Source organism: Drosophila rhopaloa, unplaced genomic scaffold, assembly GCF_018152115.1.
Source record: "Drosophila rhopaloa isolate 14029-0021.01 unplaced genomic scaffold, ASM1815211v1 contig_155, whole genome shotgun sequence".
NCBI classification, from domain to species: Eukaryota; Metazoa; Arthropoda; class Insecta; order Diptera; family Drosophilidae; genus Drosophila; species Drosophila rhopaloa.
The window spans coordinates 1,951,875-1,972,488 of NW_025335034.1; the positions used below are offsets into that span (position 1 = coordinate 1,951,875).

The 20,614-nt window shown below is 41.1% G+C and overlaps 3 protein-coding genes across 5 annotated transcripts; 2 read left to right on the top strand and 1 right to left on the bottom strand.

The window, feature by feature from the left end:
* Positions 1 to 5,540: 5,540 nt before the first annotated feature.
* On the bottom strand, positions 5,541 to 7,416 carry LOC108039460 (protein amalgam). Its single transcript, XM_017116480.2, has 2 exons — positions 7,273 to 7,416; positions 5,541 to 6,816 (listed from the first exon to the last, which is right to left on the bottom strand). Exon 2 carries the CDS (start codon positions 6,807 to 6,809, stop codon positions 5,808 to 5,810), a length of 1,002 nt encoding a protein of 333 aa, XP_016971969.1. The 5' UTR covers positions 6,810 to 6,816; positions 7,273 to 7,416; the 3' UTR covers positions 5,541 to 5,807.
* Positions 7,417 to 12,562: 5,146 nt separating this feature from the next.
* Positions 12,563 to 15,932, top strand: LOC108049074 (homeotic protein bicoid). Of its 3 annotated transcripts, none has more exons than XM_017130124.2 (4): positions 12,563 to 12,874; positions 13,437 to 13,512; positions 13,552 to 14,513; positions 14,852 to 15,932. In XM_017130124.2, exons 1-4 carry the CDS (start codon positions 12,722 to 12,724, stop codon positions 15,137 to 15,139), a joined length of 1,479 nt encoding a protein of 492 aa, XP_016985613.1. In that variant the 5' UTR covers positions 12,563 to 12,721; the 3' UTR covers positions 15,140 to 15,932. The 3 variants fall into 3 exon arrangements, with proteins under 3 accessions (XP_016985613.1, XP_016985621.1, XP_016985630.1); XM_017130132.2 differs by having other exon boundaries at positions 13,567 to 14,513; XM_017130141.2 differs by having other exon boundaries at positions 12,796 to 12,874; positions 13,415 to 13,512.
* A 1,950-nt stretch (positions 15,933 to 17,882) lies between these two features.
* LOC108049066 (protein zerknuellt 1) lies at positions 17,883 to 19,143 on the top strand. Its single transcript, XM_017130113.2, has 2 exons — positions 17,883 to 17,990; positions 18,053 to 19,143. Exons 1-2 carry the CDS (start codon positions 17,904 to 17,906, stop codon positions 19,040 to 19,042), a joined length of 1,077 nt encoding a protein of 358 aa, XP_016985602.2. The 5' UTR covers positions 17,883 to 17,903; the 3' UTR covers positions 19,043 to 19,143.
* The last annotated feature ends 1,471 nt before the right edge of the window (positions 19,144 to 20,614 follow it).

Genomic DNA, 20,614 nt, shown 5'->3' on the forward strand with positions numbered 1-20,614 from the left:
TGTAAAATGGAGCTTGGGAAATAGCTTAATAAGCGAAACATTTCTATGAAAAATTCTAGCAAGGTGTTTATTTTTATCCGTTTCAAAATCAGTATACAAATTTTTATTTAGCCTAATGTTCTTGCGTCCTTCTTGTAATCATAATTTTACTTATTAAAAATACCTGATTACCTGATCTAAAAATTCAATTTGAAATGAAAATTCTTATTGTGACACTCATATTTTATTCCCTGCGCACGGACACCTCCACTCAGTCGCCAATGTAAATATTTGGCTTTAAGGCATCGCGAGGCTAATTCGTTTTTATGCCCGGCCCATGAAATATTTAAATTATTATTTATGGCAGAGTTTTTCCCATTTGCATTTGCCATTTTCCATTTTTCCACTCGTGCATCTCTTTCGCTCGCCGCATGTTAACGGATATTGGGGAAAATGGTTATGCATTCGTCCATAAATTGCGCAGGACTCATAAATCAAGCGCGCGAGACTTCAATTAATGCCCCACTATTGCCAGCGATAATTCATTTACTAATTTATCTTTTGCAAACAGAGAGCGGCGTGCCAGCATTAATTACAATGCAATTACTTATGGGGAACATGCTCATAATTATCTGATTGGAGGCGTGGCTCCCATTAATTTGCATGTTCACCAATCGCACTGAACCCTCCATTTTGAACTCCTTAAGAGCACCTGGATTATTATGCAATAATTGTCTTAAGACAACAACAAATTGGATCATTTTTGAAAAAGGCGGGCAGTTGCAGACAAGCAGTCGAGTTTGAAAGCAGTGCGCGGTACGTTTTGTGGTAACTGCTTGTCTGGGGATCTTTAGATCGGTTGGAGGGAAATTTTGAGGGAATTGAAATCTATGTGGGGAAATATATATTTGATTTGTTTAATTTTTTTTGGAAATACAAAGGATACATAATCTCATTTGTATTAATTTTAACCACACAATCAATGGTGAAAGAGAAATTTGTGTCAAATTTTTAAATAATTTCAATTTTTATATTTATATTCAATTAAGGCTAAATGATTAATAATTTATTAATTTACAACCTTTATTAACAGTCAAAGTATAAAAATATTCAATAAATCAATTGAATAGGAAAATATGTAGGTGTACTATAAGAATTTTAAAGATTTTAATACAATTTGTGGTCTTTAATATTTGCTATTTTAAAATGTTATACATTAAATTATTTTTTGTTATTTAGAGATCTTGGATTAAACGCACATTTCATTGTGTACCTACAGTAATATTAATAATGCATAATGGTATAGTATATTAGCTTACTATAACATTATGCATTATTAAAATTACTGTAGGTACACAATGGGTAGTTAGGTCAGTAAGTTCTGTCAAACATGTGCGTTTAATCCAAGATCTCTAAATCACATCCGGTTCCGACCCCAAAAATTAATTTGGCGGATAGGAATATGTTTTTAATACAAATATCTACCCAGAAATCATAAATACTACCAACTTAATGAAAAGTAATTTGATTTATTTTCTTCAAAAATCTCCTTTACGCCTTAGGAGTACAACAAATTATACCCTTGCAGAGGGTATTATAATTTTGGTCAAAAGTGTGCAACGCAGTGAAGGAGACATCTCCGACCATATAAAGTATATATATTCTTGATCAGGATCACCTCCTGAGTTGATATAGCCATGTCCGTCTGTCCGTCTGTCCGTCTGTCTGTCCGTCTGTCCGTCTGTCCGTCTGTCCGTCTGTCTGTTTCTACGCAAACTAGTCTCTCAGTTTTAAAGCTATCGAATTGAAACTTTGCACACACCCTTCTTTCCTTTGCACGCAGTATATAAGTCGGAACGGCCGAGATCGGCCGACTATATCCTATAGCTGCCATATAACTGATTGATCGGAAATGCCATAACTTTGCTGTTTGTAAAGTTAGGAAGTTGGGATTTTCTATGCGTGTTATATTTGGCCGATCAATCCGACCTACCAAATTTCATAAGGATCGGCCGACTATATCCTATAGCTGCCATATAACTGATTGATCGGAAATGCCATAACTTTGCTGTTTGTAAAGTTAGGAAGTTAAGATTTTCTATGCGTGTTATATTTGGCCAATCAATCCGACCTACCAAATTTCATAAGGATCGGCCGACTATATCCTATAGCTGCCATATAACTGATTGATCGGAAATGCCATAACTTTGGTGTTTGTAAAGTTACGAAGCTGGGATTTTCTATGGGTTTTATATTTGGTTAATCAATCCGACCTACCAAATTTCATAAGGATCGGCCGACTATATCCTATAGCTGCCATTTAACTGAACGATTGGAAATACCATAACTTTGGTGTTTGTAAAGTTAGGAAGCTGGGATTTTCTATGGGTTTTATATTTGGTTAATCAATCCGACCTACCAAATTTCATAAGGATCGGCCGACTATATCCTATAGCTGCCATTTAACTGAACGATTGGAAATGCCATAACTTTGGTGTTTTTAAAGTTAGGAAGTTGGGATTTTTTATGAGTATTAAGAATGCATCATATGAATAATTTTGGAGACTATAATGTACATAATATTCTGCAAGGGTATATCAACTTCGGCTCCGCCCGAAGTTAGCTTTCCTTTCTTGTTCTAAATTAAATTTAAATGCAAAAAGTTGATCCTTTAATCCGTCCTTGGCAAATTATCAAATACGTTTTGTGTTTACACTTCTGGCCACAAGCCAAAAAATGAGTTGCCAAAAAGCAAAAACCTGAGCTTGGCATAAAGTCAATATTCACTCAGAGAAAACTATGTATAAAGAACTTTTCTATCTTACATTTTTCGATTTAAATATTTAAAAAGAAAACTCAAAAACAGTTTTTTTTAAATCAAAAACAGCTAAGATTAACATTACACTTGAGAAACTTTTTTTTAATCAATTGATGCAAAAGATGCACAAAGTTAGGAGCGAAGAACTTTATTATTAGCATAAAATAATTCATTTTTAAAGCACTCACAGCACTAGCAAACTCATCAAGTTTCCAAAATCTTATTTCACTCAGCACACAATTAGGGGTCTTTTCTCAAATCTTCGACGAGGTACTCACCCAATCGAATTTCACGTGCCGCTGCCCGCGTTTTATTGTGATGACAGCTCCTTGGCAGTGCATATAGAGTCACAGATCCGAGCATCATCATCCGCCATCCGCAGTCCGCCATCAGCCATCATCAACTCGTAAAAGCAACACCACAGCCTTTGTTTACAACCGCGTTCGTCGTCGGGGATGTGGAAAATAGTGGGAAATTGGATGCTGGAGCCGCGAATCTGGGCCACTGCATCCTGGCCAAAAGATCCCAGTCGAATGAGCGTCCGCCTGTGGAGGCGGCTCGTTTTGGAAGCCAGTGATTGTCGGCGGATTCGGTTTCCAGGTTCCAGCATCAGCATCCAATAAAAGTGCAAGTCAAAGGCAGTGTTGCGATTGATTTGGAGGCAGAATTAAGTAGCTAAAAATGCTCTAAAAGGTTGAAAATTAAATATTGTTATAAGCAGTTAATTCATTTATTCAAAAATAGCGTTCTACTGAAAATAATTAATTTTTTAAATAACATTTTTTATCTAACAATCCCAAATTACATATCAATATATAAAACACTAAGCACTTTTCATAATATTTTACTAAAGATAGATAATAAGGCAGATATTCTTTTAACTCAATCAAAATATTAGCTTTTCCAGAGTAAAGAACATTGTAGTAAATATTACACATTTTGTTTATTATGATTACTACTACGAAAGAATGCTTAATAAATATTGTTAATATTACAGAAATCACGAGTTTTTAAAAACTTAAGATCGTGTTAATCATTTAATCGCAATAAACGATTTAAAGTTGTTATATTAAAATGCATTATGTTAAAAGCTCGTAAACTCTAACACCGTGAAAAATATAATCGAATGTTTTAAAACTCTTGTTTTTTCAATTGATTATCCTAACAATATTTAGACATTGCTTTAAAGTGTCGAGAACGGCATCACTGGCCATTTACCTTGGTGAACTTGAAGAGCAACTGCGCAGGCGTTAACTCTTGTTAGCCCTCATCCTTCTGGAAATCGCAGGCGGAGGAGGAACTGAATGTGAGCGCTCCTTCAAGCCTTCCGACGGGGTTCCTTAGCCAGGCCTTACTGTTGCCATTTTCTGCGGCAGGGTAGCCTGCCCGAGCAACACAATTTCCACCCCTAAACCTCACGGAGCCGCACAATCTCACAGCTTGCCTTCCAATCGACTTTTGCCGACTCTCTCTCAGGGGAGGTTTCGGCCGGAAAATCAATAAAAGTCACGTCGACGTCCATGTTGGGCCGCTCCTGCTGCTCCTGCCACATCCTCAACCTCCGCCTCCGGCAGACAATGAAATGATGTTCTAGCCAAAGGACCACGGGATGAGGCGGTTGGATGAGGTTCGGGCTGGGAGTTTCAGACGAGGACGCACGTGTTGTCCCTGGACTTCTGGCTCGAATGCGTGCGAGCAGCAGCAACAATACCAATTACAATAAAGACAGACATTTAGCCAGGATTCATTTGGTAAGGGTACAGGGCAGCCGGCAGGACATGTGCAAAAAAAAAAAAAACTAAGAGCAAGGATGAAAAATTTGCCAAATGTATTCCAGCAACGAGTTTCTAATGGAAACAATTAAGTCATTAGCAAGTGTTGATTTTAGTGAGCGATGAGCCGGGTTGGGGATTTTGTTAAACTAATGTGCTCGGGCCATAATGGAGTCCTTCGGGAACTAGAAGGACCCCCCTCCCCCACACACACGCACACCCACACACACTTGAATAGATGTGTTGCCAGTGTGGCAGACCCAACTCGTTGGGCCGCCTTACAAATGCCTCGCATTTTTCTCAATTACAATGAACAACTTACTTTCGGGTTCACTTTTCGGCAAAGCCCTTCTCGGCAACAACCTCCACCCCCCTCCTCGTTTTAGCCACACAACCATGTGAGTGTTTACGTCAAGAGGTGAACTGACTGCCATTTTTTAACCATGATTGAAGAGTTAAATGTTGTGGCACTTTGAGCGGGCTCAGTTAACTTTTTGGCAAATGACTTTCGGCAGTATTAACTGTTGGGATACGGGGTTCGAATGGAGGTTACATGCTGTATTTTGGTGTCAAGCTGGCGATTAAAGCTTATCTTCGGAGATCTTTTATTTGGGTTCAATGAGAAGTTCTTGTTTTTTAAGATTATTTACTGAATGCAATCAATCATCTTATTCTAATCTATGTTTTTTGACATTGATTGTATTGCAAGTACCTACAAATTGTTTAAAATTGATCTTTATATGTATGCTGATTTATATATGTACTATGGAATTGAAGAGGTAAACTTATCATTAGAATATACTTTAAGTTATTATCTTCTGATAAACATTTTAAATATATATATATATTATGTATAAAATGAATATCCCTTTCTCCTCCTTAGACTTCTTCCCCCACGACTTAATCATTTAAATACCCCACTCTTATGGGTGATCCCTCATCCAACCCGACCACATAGAAAAACAGAGCGATTAAACTTTATCAGTGAACGTTATTTACTTAAACATAAAGATGTGTTTTACATAAACCGACAGATGCAGAGCAAAATTCATAAGGCACAAAACGTCGCTCGATCTCGAGTGAGTCCGAAAATAATGTAGTCTGAATGGGGGCTAATTGAATGAATCATTAATAATATGGACACAGGCCGCATCCGGACTGGCGAATTGCCGAAAAAGCGAGACGAGGAGCTGCAGTGGGGGATCCAGTCTGGTTGCGTGGGAAAGGAAGCCGGGGGATTACGAGAGGGAGGGCACTGGGATGAGGGTCTGGAAGAGGTGCACCCGGGCGTCGGCGTGGCCCAGCTTGTTGGTGGCGTTGCAGTAGTAGTCCCCGAAGTCCTCCTCCGAAACGCTCTCGATGCGCAGGACCGAGGTGGTGGTCTCCGAGGAGGAGGCGGTGTTGGCCACCTCGTGCTCCCCGCCGGACTGCAGCTGAACCCCGTTCCGGTGCCACACCACCGTGGGTGCGGGGTAGCCCTGCACGGCGCACTCCAGCTCCGCGCTGTGGGACACCATCTGGGCCACCTTGGGCCTCTGCACGGCGATCTGGGGCAGGAACTCCACCTCCACGCGGATCAGCCGCCTGTCCGGCTCGCCCTCTCCGTTCTCGGCGATGCAGTAGTAGCCGCCGCGATCCAGCCGGTGCACCGAGCGGATCCGCAGGATGGGCTCCGAGAGTAGGAGTCCGCCGGCCGGCATCACGGCGTTGTGCTCGCGGGCCCAGGAGATCGTGGGCCGGGGGAAGCCGTTGGCGTGGCAGGACAGCTCCAGGTTCTGGCCCTCCGTCACCAATGTGCTCTTCGGCGTGCTCTCCGCGATCACCGGCGGCATCTTGATCTGCAGGCTCAGCTTCTTGGTCACCTTCTCGGTTGCGGACACCAGCACCTGGCACTCGTACGGACCCATGTCGTTGACCTCGATGTTCTGGATGCGGAAGGTGTAGGTGGCGGATCCAGACTTGGGCCCCTCGGTGACCGAGACATTGTACCGCTGGTCGGGCAGGCTGAGGATGCTGCGCATGGAGAGCGCCACCGAGTTGGTGTCCGTCTCGCTGGGGCGCTTGGCCCAGCTCACCGAGAGCTGGCCCACCTCTTCCACGGTGCAGTTGAACTCGACGGTGTCGCCCACCCTGGCCACCACATCCTTGCTGATCTGAGTGATCACGGGGGCCCCAAGGGCGGACTCCAGGGTGATCGCCAGGCCCAGAAAGAGGCCGATGATAAGCCGCAGACTCGCCATGGCTGATCTGGAAAACAAAACAATCGAAATTCGAGATTATATTATAAACAGTTTATTAAACATAAAAAGAAGAGCACGGATGAACGCCTATTAAATAGGTAATTTAGTTTAAAGGTTCTCTTTTGGAACGTTATTTACTGCATGATTACGCTTTTAGAAGATCTTCATGTTCTTAGACCACAAATAAAAATTCATATTTCTCAATTTTTATCAAATTTACAATCAATCACAATCAAGATTTTTTCAAATATTGCTAGGAGATATTTTAAATATAATTTTATAAGTGTGGTGTGTTATCTTCACATATATGTACTTTCACTTTTAAGCTTGGAAGAAAGTTGAATCTTTTAAATATTTGAAATGATCACTTTAATTCTATGCCATGTCGTATACACAAGTAATTTAAAGTATTTGGCACATTAAATAGTTAGTTTTTTGGTTTTATAATAAGTTGTTTAATTACAGGATGTTGCTGGTAAATTTGCTTCGGTCTCCGATTATCTCGCTTGTTGTGGGTTCAATGCGCTTCACTTCGCGTTCGGGGCTCGACTGAAGCGGCGGAGGCGACTGAGCTCGGCTCAAAAGGCGGTATCTCTGCCGACGCTCTGCATCTCTCTATCTCAGAATGTTTTTATTGTACTGTTCCTGACGCGCCGACGTCGAGCGCTCGTTATCTCCTCAAAACCCAAGAAGAGTCCCGAAAATTGTACACCGCGAGAATGAGGCAGATAGACGTCGGTATGATCGATTGCCGTGTCTAGACTAACGTTGCAACATAATGAGTACACTCGCAAAAATGGAATTTTATCTGACTCTTCATGTTTCCCTTGAAAAAACCTTTTTACTATATAGTACGATTTTACTTTATTTTGGTTTTACATAGTGTTAGTCAGGAATATAGACCAATCTTATTCAATAAAACCATGAGATAACATTGAGGGACGTTTTTTCATCTCCTTAGTAAACTAACATTAGGATTTAACCAGAGAAAACTTAAGGAGTCTTGAAGCATAATTAATAGAGAGTTCCAAAGCTCAAGTCCCAGTTTAAAGAACATTTTTGTAAGTCGTGCACAAAATGATAGAGCTAATTAAAGTCCATATTTGATATGTTGACTATCTTAAGTCGTGATAAATATTTTGATAATATAAACACTTTTACTTTTGTTTAATACCGTAAAGATAAATTGTTTTCACATTGTGATACACTCTATAAGTAATGCATAAAAAATAAATATGGGTGAAGGATATCAAATTAAACCTTTTGGGATTTACGAATATAAATAAATAAATACTTGTACATAAAGAAGTTTTTTTTTTGTCAGTAATAACCTAAGCTTTATTTCTCTCAGTGCATTGCCGAAGACGAAGTCATCGACGTTTTGGATCTTATCGCCCTTCGCTTATTTACTTTGTCGCCTTGACTGTATCTGTATCTGTGTTTGCTCCTACATCTGTATCTGTGTCTTGTATCTGTGTTTGCATTTCAGATTATTCCTATTTAAATTGTTTACTTGTGCGTGAGTTTGACTCCGTGCTCACTTATCAATCCACTCTCCTTCCCGTCTTTAATTGATTTGTTTTGCTGCCCGTTGCTGTTCTTGTAGCCCCCACCCCTCCAGCCCCGCCCACTGGGCAGCCCCCGCCCCCCAAGATAAGCGCTCCATTGCAAAAACAAAGCTCCAGCGAAAGTGACCGCAGGCAAACTGAAAGACGGCGTGCGAAATTCGAATTCAAATTCAAATTTGTGCCGCCATTCGGTCGTAAACGTTTAGGGGTTCGTGGAAAAAAGGTGGAATGCGGGCCATTTGTGATTTATGGCATGGCGCGCAACTTTCCGCTGCCGGCGAACAAAAGCAACAACCATGGCGAGCGGACTCTGGAATATCCTGGCCGCTCTGGAAATGCCAGCGATCCCAGCGCCGAATAGTGCCGTCCCTTTCTGCGCAGGAGCAGGGGCGCATGCGTGAAAAGTGACAGCGAAAAGGGGGTGGAACGCAAGGCGGGTGGGATTTAATTCAAGTCCTTGCTCAGCCATGCTGGGAAATTCTGTGGGATATTTAAGGACAAACATTCTGGGAATTTAAAGAACTTTAACAGTGTTGGCTATAGATTTTTGTGTCATATCATTAAAAGTGGGTAATTTACAATTTAAGTCGTTCTTCTATAGCTCGAACTGCAATGAAACGAACATATCCATAAAACCAACTATTTTCTATTGGCAGTATTTACCTCTAATTTTATGGTGGCAGCTGGTATTTCAAGTTATGGAAGTTCGACTGTACTTCCTTATGGATAGTCTAATAAAGAATATATGAACATTATGGAGGTACAGTTTTTTTGATCAATTTGACGAAAAAAGTTTAAAGTATACACATTTTAAAGTATAATAAAGGGGCTTATATATATAAAATGTATTATACCTATAAATTATTTGTTTTTATTATTAAAAAATTTGTCGACAGTCAACCGAAACTTCAATTGCAAACATTTAAAATTTTTAATTTGTTTTAAAGTAAGTGTGCTAAAAATACATTATTTGCGGTTAACTTAAATGTGTTTATAATCGATTTATTTCAGAAGAGATTAAGGAAGCTGTATTTAAAGTAAATTTGAACATAACTTAAAGCGCTTCGCCAGTGGTTTGATTTGAAACTTTCGCTGGCCGCGGAAACTTCTCTCACAATCGTATTTAATTTCCATATTTCCCAGCCCGACTTCTGATCAGCCCCTGCCAAAGTTTCCCCCCAAAACCCGTCGAGGTTAACCCGGCTTAACTATGGGAAATGATTGATGACGACGCTGTCTGCCAGGCGAAGAAATTCCCCTTAAGAGCGAGGAAAACTATAGCCGCAGTTTTTGGGAAATTAAATCACATCTTAAATCGTTTCGGTCTCGGTGACTTCTGCTGAAATGAGGCCGTTCCCTTGGGAGGCAGCTGCATCTGTCGTCCGACTCGACAAAGCACCCCCCTCCCGGAATTGCCGTCTCTGAGTGCACATTCGAATCAGATAATTGTAAATTGTGTAAAATAATAAATTTCCAGTTAACTATCTGTGGACCGCATAGGGCGCTTCTATTCCGTCCGCTCTCCCCTCCCCAGGATAACCCACAGTCCTCGCATCGACTGCAGTCCAGCGTCATCACGACCATTGCGTCGATGCCCTTCTGGATGCAGGGCCAGGTCCGGGTCCTGGCAGCAGGACCTGCCAGGTCCTGGCCGCTTTATGCACTCGGACACAGCACACAGCGCAACGCAACGGTCGACTTGGCTCGACCAAACTGGACACACACCGAACGAAAGAGACGGCCAGAGGCCGTGCGAAAGAGAGGGCTGCCGCAGCGGATCCAAAACAGAAAATGTCAAATTTTGTAATTTATTACCCGAATCCTGTTTCTGTCAGTGACTCTTTGGGTGTTTCGCTTCGGCAGCGGCACACAGAGGGCATTCGCAGGACCAGCGGGGCAGTCGAGCGGGGCGGGGAGTAGTCCTTTGTCACACACTGCGTGTGAATTTGTGGCCCAATTCCGCACAGTGGTTCCTCGCACATCCTTTTTATACAAGCCCGAAAAACACACAAGACAGTGTAGCCACAGAAATACCTGGTAAAATCTTACTAAGTATGTAATTATCTTTTTATACTGAACATTTACCATTATATTTGTGTTGAGATACAAAATATATAGGAATAATGGCAGCTCTTCCTTTATTGTATGTTATATAATATTTTGAATCATCTTGGGTGCAAGTTTAAATTACTAGTTATTTTAAGTTATTTAAAAAGGTGTCTAATCAAACTTTTTCATATATGGGTATTTAAAATACGTTTACTAAAGCTAATTCATATAAGCCTACAACACCTAGGGCTAACTTAAATATTTATGACTCATAAATTATGAGGTTAATAAAGATTTCGTAGTTAGTTGCGTTAAAATTTTTTAAAACAAGCAGTCTATTTTATAGTTCCAACACCGCTGTTATTGCAAGTTTAACAGAACTATTTTGGTTTAAACGCCGTTATGCATGGTTTATATTTAATTGCATTTTATCTTAAGTACAAAACTAAGTATGCTTCAAATACAAATTTTAAGCATTTCAAAACATATTTAAAAAATTTTAATGAAAAAATATTTTTATAATTATTAACTCTCAGTACTAGTATATTTATCTGTAACTCTGAATTTTTAGCTATAAGAGTGGCAGATATTTTTGTTATTTTCACGAATTTAATGTAATTAAAAATATCTATATAAAATATATTTTTTTATTAGACGGACGGAGTTGATTATTTAAGCGCAACCACTGTACCTTTGTGTGTATCCTTTGGCTTTGACTATGTGCGCGTATTTTGTTTGCCTTTTGGCTGCACTCCGACTCCGACTCCGCCGACTGGAGTGTCTGTGAATTGACTTTTGTTGCCAGTTGGCAGAGGCGGCAGCAGCAACAAAAGTCAGGCAACAGCAACAAGCTCATGCCAGATCCCAAAAGTCAACACGACAATTATTCGGTAAATGCCATTAAAAATATTTCACTTAAGACCTTGTGACACTTGCTTAAAGGTCAACTGGCTGGATGGATTTATTTGAAAAATGGTGAAGTCCTCTAAAACTTTGGAAAATTCTTGGCTATACATTTTAATTCGTAGGTTAATAGTGTGCCCAAAATATGTATTTACTTCCTGGAAGCTTAACTTGAATGTTGTGCAAAAATTTAAATTATGTACAATATTGTTATTAGGCAGTTATTATTTCATTATCGTTTCATTATACATAATCGCATATCCAACCGATCGTTTTTTTTTACTTACAAATAATGATTAGGTTTTTTACTACCAAAAAAAAAACTATTACTGATCAAAATATTACAAATAAGTTTGAAACATTATTTATAATGATTACGGATTCTTGTAATCTAATCTATATTCGTTATAAAGTTATTGATGAATAACAACAAAAAGGGGGATTTGAGTTTAGAAGTTAACTCTGTTCTTTGCACACGTTTTGCAAAGGAAACTACTATTGGTGCGCAAAGAGGACGATATGTTTTGTTTCGATAGAGTTTGCAGGACTTTTTTACGGAATAATTCAATATTGAGGTTGGCAACAAACAGTGGTTCTTCTTAAAACCAGAAATATAACTGAAGAATAAAGAAAAAATATACTATAGTTAAAAAAAATGTGTTATTGTAATTAAGAAAACAGTATTGAAGTGCGTTGCTCTAACACATTCCTCATGCCTTTATTTACCTTTTATTGTTTTCTGTTTCCAGCATTTGCTTACCAATAATTTGCTTTAACCACACTACACGCATTTACTTAAGAACAACAGAAATTAACTATAAAGCTGGGACTTTACGCCGTTAATATGCGTTACAACATTTTATTGACCAATAGTTTATTGCAACGGTAATTCTAGTAAGCGGTTTAAACGTTTATGTACTTCAGCTTTTGTCAGTGAGCAATAACACTTCTTCTTTCGTCCGCGGGCGGTGCTCATCTTTCGTTTGCTAACGCCCTCTGCCAACAACTCAATGTACTCACACGGACTGCAGTGTTGCCAGACTGTTATAAAAGATACTTGTGAATAGTTGGAAACCGCCTAAAAAAATAAATTGTTTATAGTACAAATGTTTTTAGAAATTAATTAAAGCTGTTTTGTTGATGCAAGCATTGGCCTTAAGCGGCCGCAGATCGATAACCACGACCTGGTCTTTATTATTCCTTCTTTACCACCTTTCGCTCATCCCTAAGTAACGGCACTATGCAGATGCGAAGCAAGTGGATCGCAAAATCACAAAATGTTGGCGAAATAAGTTCGCGAGCGTCTCGAACGTAACCGGTTACCTTAAATACGAAATTGTCCAAATTCCATTTGCATTTCGCTGAAGTTAAGCGGCGGAGTGTTTGGGGAAAATGGCGCAACCGCCGCCAGATCAAAACTTTTACCATCATCCGCTGCCCCACTCGCACACACATCCGCACTCTCATCCGCACCCGCATTCGCACCCACATCATCAACATCCGCAGCTCCAGTTGCCGCCACAATTCCGGAATCCTTTCGATCTGGTGAGTGGACACTGGAAAGGCTTTAGCTCTCGGGAAGTATTACCCATTCGACCAACAATTAGGTCCGAGATCATATAAATACAGTGAACTCTCCCTTCTGTAAGCCTTGAAAACCAAGTGCCATCACCTTTTAGGATTATTTGACAGCTATTTTAAAAATACAGTTTGACCCTTGTTTACGAAACTACAATATTGATTTTAGAAAAACTTTTCAGTTCTTAAATTCTTAAATACATTCGTCCACATAAATTTAAATTAAATGTTTTTTAATAGAAGCAGCCTTCGGTACAGTTCATAATTCATTTTACTTCGATATGAATAAGAAGAAATTCCTGTAAAATATATAAGAAAAATCTGGAATATGTTTCTCATTATTTAAATTAATCATAACACATTAAAAAGAAGAGTAGAGGTGCGAGATATACAAGATTAATTGTAGCAGACTTAATCGAAAACTTTTCTTCTAAGAAATGAAATTGTCCAAAATAAAGCTTCGGTCCCCGAAGCGAACAATCTTTTCACGTTTTTATATAAAGATAGTGTATTCTTTGGTTCTTCAAAGCTTTTCGATGAGCGAACGGGTGCGATTAACTACAACTACATACGTCCGTATCTGCCGAATCAGATGCCCAAGCCAGGTGAGTTGGAATGCACACTGACCACTACCGTCTTATCAGATATGTATCCCCCAGAGGAGCTGCCCGACTCCCTGGTGATGCGGCGACCACGGCGCACTCGCACCACCTTCACCAGCTCCCAGATCGCCGAGCTGGAGCAGCATTTTCTGCAAGGACGTTACCTCACGGCCCCCAGATTGGCGGATCTGTCGGCCAAGTTAGCCTTGGGCACTGCCCAGGTGAAGATATGGTTCAAGAACCGTCGGCGCCGTCACAAGATCCAGTCCGATCAGCACAAGGATCAGTCGTACGAGGGAATGCCCCTCTCGCCGGGCATGAAACAGACCGATGGCGATCCTCCCAGCCTGCAGACGCTGAGTTTGGGCGGAGGAGCCACGCCCAACGCCTTGACCCCCTCGCCTACGCCCTCGACGCCCACAGCGCACATGGCGGAGCACTACGGCGAGTCCTTCAATGCCTATTACAACTACAATGGGGGCCACAACCATGCCCAGGCCAATCGCCACGTGCATGGTCAGTATTCCTCTGGACCCGGAGGACCTGGATCTGGACCCGCCGCCAATGGCGGCCAGTTCTTTCAGCAGCAGCAGCAGATCCTTCACCACCAGCAGCAGCTGCACCACCAGACCAACCATGTGCCACATCAGATGCAGCAGCAGCAGCAACAGCAGGCTCAGCAGCAGCAGTACCACCACTTTGACTTCCAGCAAAAGCCAGCCAACGCCTGTCGCGTCCTGGTCAAGGACGAACCGGAGGCCGACTACAACTTCAACAGCTCCTACTACATGCGGTCGGCGATGTCTGGCGCCACCTCCGCATCCGCTGTGGCCCGCGGCGCTGCTTCGCCCGGCTCCGAGGTCTACGAGCCATTAACACCCAAGAATGACGAGAGTCCCAGTCTGTGCGGCATCGGCCTCGGCGGACCGTGCGCCACCGCCGTTGGCGAGACGGAGGCGGCCGACGACATGGACGACGGAACGAGCAAGAAGACGACGCTTCAGGTCAGTAAACAGATCCCCCTTCAACCCTGCCTATTAAACTATTATATTATAAACATTAATACGGTCAAACTTTTATAAGTCAAACTTCCGTAAGAAAATATTTATGGTATATTTTACTTATGAAAGGCATGTTAAAAATAAATTCGTATAAAACGTCTTAATTACTTAATTAATATCAATTTATATAAAAATCAACATATATAAATCGACACATATTTTAGAAGAAGTAAGCAATTTAGTTTTTAAAATTTCATTTTTTTTAGTTTAGGACGTTTTTTTCATTGCTTGATGATAATAAGTTTATAAGTTCTAACACTAATCCGGTCTTTTTTCAATAGATCTTGGAGCCTTTGAAGGGTCTGGACAAGAGCTGCGACGATGGCAGCAGCGACGACATGAGCACCGGAATGAGGGCTCTGTCGGGGACCGGTAGTCGTGGAGGAGCGTTTGGCAAGTTTGGCAAGCTTTCGCCCCCACATGGGCCACAACCGCCCCTGGGAATGGGAGTGGGCGTGGCCATGGCCGAATCGAACCAATATCAATGCACGATGGATACGATAATGCAAGCGTATAATCCCCATCGTAACGCCGCAGGCAACTCGCAGTTTGCCTACTGCTTCAATTAGCCTGGACAAGCGGCGTCCCAGAGAGTTTTATTAGCTTTAGCTTAACCACTGTTGTTCCTGATTGTACAAATACCAAGTGATTGTAGATATCTACGCGTAGTAAGTTAGAATTAGGCTTAAGATGATTGTAAATTGTTTAATGTACTAGCCTAGTCAGCGGGCGACATGCATTTCGGTGTCTCTTCTAGTGATGCTTTATTTATGTCAAAAACTTTTCCTGCAATACGCTCTTTGCCCCGCTTGCTTCTGGCAGTATGTTCCACTAAAGCCCAGGAATATGCAGCCGGATCCATTTGGGGCCTTATGGGCTTGAACGTATTCCAGGGAAAGTTATCCAACCACAATTAAATTCCTCACCAGCAAGAAAATCATTTCTGGAACAATTTGGCATAGCTAAAAACTGTACTAATCGAAATGAAAAATGTTTCTCTTGGTGGTAATCAATACCAACGATTACCTCTTAAAGATTGAACATTTAAACAATAATATTCGATATGATATTTTCAATTTCTATGCTATGCCAGAGTGTCTGACATAATCAAACATTTGCACATTCTTTCAACGAGAATAGTCAGCAAATTGTCTTATCAACAAATGCAGACCACATGTTCTAGTGTCACTGATTTATTTCCTGCCTACGGAATTAGTTACTTTCCCATTTATTTTATTTAAATCACTGCAAGTTACATTGAAATGTGTTTAGCCTAACATTTACGGTGCACCTTTGATTTTGTCTTTTAAGTTTTATGTAAATCTATAACGGAATATACTAGAACTTCTTCAATCGAGTAAACTGCGACTAACTGTATTAACAAATGGTAAAGGACACGTAGACCTCTCCCCGTCTCTTTCCACGATGAACGAAAACAGTATCTGGTTTTCCCGAAAATCTTATGAATTTAAAAATGCACTTTATGGCCCACACTCACACATGCCTGTCATAAAATATGATTCGCGATTTTTCCGCGAACACCCGCGAGTCGTAAAACTTTTGCACCAGCTGCCTGTGTGTTTATATAGCTACCTGATCCGCAACCTTCCCGACCCAGCCTCGTCCGGTCGCACTATTTAGGTAGGCACTGTACAGGCGCCGCCAGGCAACTTGTTGCCTCTATTTTCTTTGATATAAATTGTGGAAAATCCAGAAAACCAAAACGCGCTCTATATGAACGAATGTTGATCGGGTTTCTCCCAGTTTTGTAATTTTTATTGATCTTGCTCCTTGGCGCGTTCAAATGGGCGCGTTTTAGAAGGTGGATTATGGATGTGCTGGGTAAACGAAAGAATCCATTCTTCTGTCTCACCACATTATTTTTGTACTTCATTTAATTAGTAAAAACCACATATACATGAAATGATTAGTTGCTTAAATAATTAATTATAAATTTCATGCAAATGCGATAATAAATATCTTATCTATTTATTTCTTTAATATTTGTTCCTTAAAATGTAATACATTTTAATTCATGTGAAAACGTTCTTTATGATTAAAACATGTAAAATATAAAGCTTATAAAAATTTCTGAATATATTAGGTCCTTAAAGTTTAAATTATTTTTTAATTTCTTTGAGACTTTCATGGTAAAATTAATTAAATTGTTCATACAAATTGTATTAAATGGTTTTAGTACTTTAAATGGCATTTACCATTTCCAAACTATTTTTTATAGACATTAAATTGCTTCTTAAGATACTCAAGATTATTTTTGGTGGTAATGCTCAAGATTAATTTCAAAACTTCCATTTTAAAATTAGAATTCCGGATACAAAGATTATTTGTATTTATATTATCTATGAACAAAAACTTTTGTATTAATCTATTTATTATTAATATTCATTAATATAAAATTCATTTCCAACAAAAATTCTAAAATTCTATTTGATTTTATTGTAAATATAAAATAATATAAAAAAATGTAAATCAGATTCATACTTTATAAAAGTTAAGATCCACTCAACTGTACCCCCGACGATCCCATATTTCCACACGGTTGTCCCTTCCTGACTTTTCCTTTGTTCCAGCGTATTTTTAGCGAATTCCCAGAAGGAGCAAATCCGATAGCGCCAGTAATAAAATTTGCAACAATTCCCTCAGTCCGAGTACTGAGTTTGGGAAGTCTAAGGGACCAGAGGACCGCGACGGATTCGCATTCGCCGCGACGGAGACTTCGGCTTCTCCGACATATCCTTGCAACAAACAAAGTCATAAACTGTCTAAATCGAGCATAAAACCCCGAGGAGTATCCTTTCTCACAGCATTGCTTTCATTGCATTATGGGCATAATTGCGGACGGCGAGCGACCAAAAGCCGCGACAACAGCCTCGGTTTCACTTTCAGCGCCGCCTCCGGAGGCTCTTTCAACAGGTGCTACAAGTTGGACAACAATCGCCCCGCATCTCCGATCATCATCAGCCCGTCTACCTGGCGAGACTCCGGCTCTCGACACCGGGACCCCGGGAGCTGTCTCACGCAACGCCAAATCCCGGTAGGATTTCGATCAAAACAAGCCTCTAGATTGCCCATTGCCCATGGCCGGGACTCGGGAGTCTGGAGTCGTCGGACTTGGCTAGTCTCCGAGGTGCCAGTCGGCCAGCGACGAAGGGATTTACGACTCGCGGGCTTAGGCAAATTTTTTCGCAAGGATGCGTCGGCGGAATTGACCTGCTCATGTCCACTACCTAAACGGATTCCTATATAAGGTTGTTTGCTTAGGACGGCAGATCATTCCACTTTTGACAGCCCAGTCGGCAGTACCATCGAGAAATGTCATCCGTCATGCATTACTACCCAGTGCACCAGGCCAAGGTTGGCCCCTATACAGCAGCTCCTTCCGAGGTGAAATATAGTGATGTGAGTACTCATATTTCTAACAAAACGTAACAATAAACTAATTCTTTTTACCCCCTTTTTAGTTACTCTATGGTCACCATCATGCTGCGAACGGTCTGCCACCCAGCTACAACCAGATGAACTCCAACCCCACCACCCTCAACGATCACTGCTCCGCGCAGCAGCAGCACCACCAGCAGCAGGTGTCCTCGGATGAGAACCTGCCGTCCCAGTCCAGCCAGGACTCGCAAAGGGTGAAGCTGAAGCGATCCCGTACAGCCTTTACCAGTGTCCAGCTGGTGGAGCTGGAGAGCGAGTTCAAGAGCAACATGTATCTGTACCGGACGCGGAGGATCGAGATTGCCCAGCGACTGTCCTTGTGCGAACGCCAGGTGAAGATCTGGTTCCAGAACCGACGCATGAAGTACAAGAAGGACATCCAGGGACCCCGCGAGACCAAGGCTAGTGCCAAGCTGGCTCAGCCCCAGGCGGAGCAGAGTGCCCATCGCGGGATAGTGCAGCGCCTGATGTCATACTCCCAGGATCCCAGGGAGACCGCTGCTGCAGCGGAAAAGCGTCCAGTGGTGGCAGTAGCTCCGGTGAATCCCCAGCCAGATTACGTGCAGACCAAAATTAAGTCCGAAGTAGCAACTTGCCATGCTGTCAATCACAGCAGCAACAGCATGTGTTCCAGCTCCGATCTCAGCGAGATCTTGGAGCACCTGGCTCAAACTACGGCTGCTCCAACCACCAGCATTTCCACATCAGGAGCCTCTTTCAACGCAAATTCAGTGACGAGTTCCACATCAGGACACTATTCCTACAATGTGGACTTGGTTCTGCAGAGCATCAAGCAGGATTTGGAGGCAGCGGCCCATGCCTGGTCCAAGTCAAAGTCAGCACCCCTACTGGCCACTCAGTCCTGGCATCCGAATTCCCAAGCCCAGATCCCCACGAGCGTGCATGCTGCTCCTTCCATGAATCTGTCGTGGGGCGAGCCTGCTGCCAAGTCCAGAAAGCTGAGCATCACCCACATAAATCCCTGTGTCACGAGCTTTAACTATCCAAATTAATTATTTAAGTCAATCCTTCCTTAGTATTTATAAGTTTAATTTTTGTTAAGAGCTAAGCAATCGTCTTTGGCACTTGGACGCAAAATTCTAACCCAACTCAGTGACAAAAGCCAATTACATTATTTATTAAGCTTTTTTTTAAAACACATATTCTTACAAATGTTTATGAATGATAAAAATTAATAATGATAATCACAAATGATAAATAAAAAAACTAAAACAATATAACCGTTCGTTATTTTTCTAATACATAATATACAACGCAATATTCAGCAAACAAATGCTAAAACAGATCTAAAAACCGAAAACGGAAAATGTTATGCATTTATTTATGTTTGTTGGATGAAATAGAAAGTTCCATATTCCGATTACGAAAACTACAGAATGTTGTTTCTATATAGTCTAAGTCTAAGGACCTTTAGCGTTGCGATCCGAAATCATTCAGCTACATTAGCTGGCAGTTAGATACTTTTACAAAACTTTGCTTTAGTTACATTTTTTCCCTCATCAATCCTTTAAGTATCCTTTAACCCTCACTACTCCAAAAAGGACACTTGACTACTGGAAACGTGAAACGAAAGAGGGAAAAGGAGGGTTAATTTTTAGCATTTAGCCGGTGTCCCAGTTGTCTTCGGTTTCACTTTTGCATTTAATGTCCCATTGCGGACGACTTGAGGTCAAGTCGAGGAATTTCCATTGCATCGCCCATCTATTAGGGCCCAGAAAAGTGTCAACCGCATTAACTCGGACAGGTCCAGCCCCGATCCCGTACCCCTTCCCATTCGTATCCGGATCCGGATCCAGGTTCAGTTTCAGTTACAGTTACTGTAACAGCCCGCCGGACCGGGTTCCGTTGGTCATCTTGAGCGGTGGACGTGGAGTGTTCGGATTTGATTTATGGACATTTAACCGCACACATTACTTGCTACTGGCTGCGGTGGCTGGCCAGCGTCTTGCAGCGCGGAAATGCGGCACTCAGCCTCAGCTCCAAGGAATTTCCTCCAGTCCCTCCATCCATCCATCCCTTTGGTCCTTGGGCCCTTAGGTGTGGTATGGTGTGGAGTGGTGTGGAGTGCTGTGTGTGTGGCAAATTGCTTCCCCTGGGAGGAAATTGTCGCTCGCACTTGCCACGGCCAAAGGAATCGCAGGACGTGCACTATAAAAAATACAAATCGAGAAAGTTATTTTCATACAAACTGGAAAAATTATCTGAGCCTAACCGAATTATTTTTCAAAACTTTTATAATTTGTTTAAATATGGGAAATTTTTTTAAAATCCAATTAAAATAGTTTATTTATATTAATTGCTTAGAGTCAGTGATCGCCAATCGGAATTATTAAATTTGTTTTAAATTTTTTAAATTTGAAAATTTTATATTATTTTTAATCACATATGCATATTAAAAATCTATTTTTTTTTGTAGAATAATAAACTTTGGTTTGTCAAAATAAGCTTCTTGTTGTCGATACTTTCGCAATTAGACATAAGAGATATTATATTAAGTCGATCTATTTTTGGTTTAAAAGTAAGTTTGAAGTAATTTTTTCTCAGAGTGAATCCATGTGGAAGTC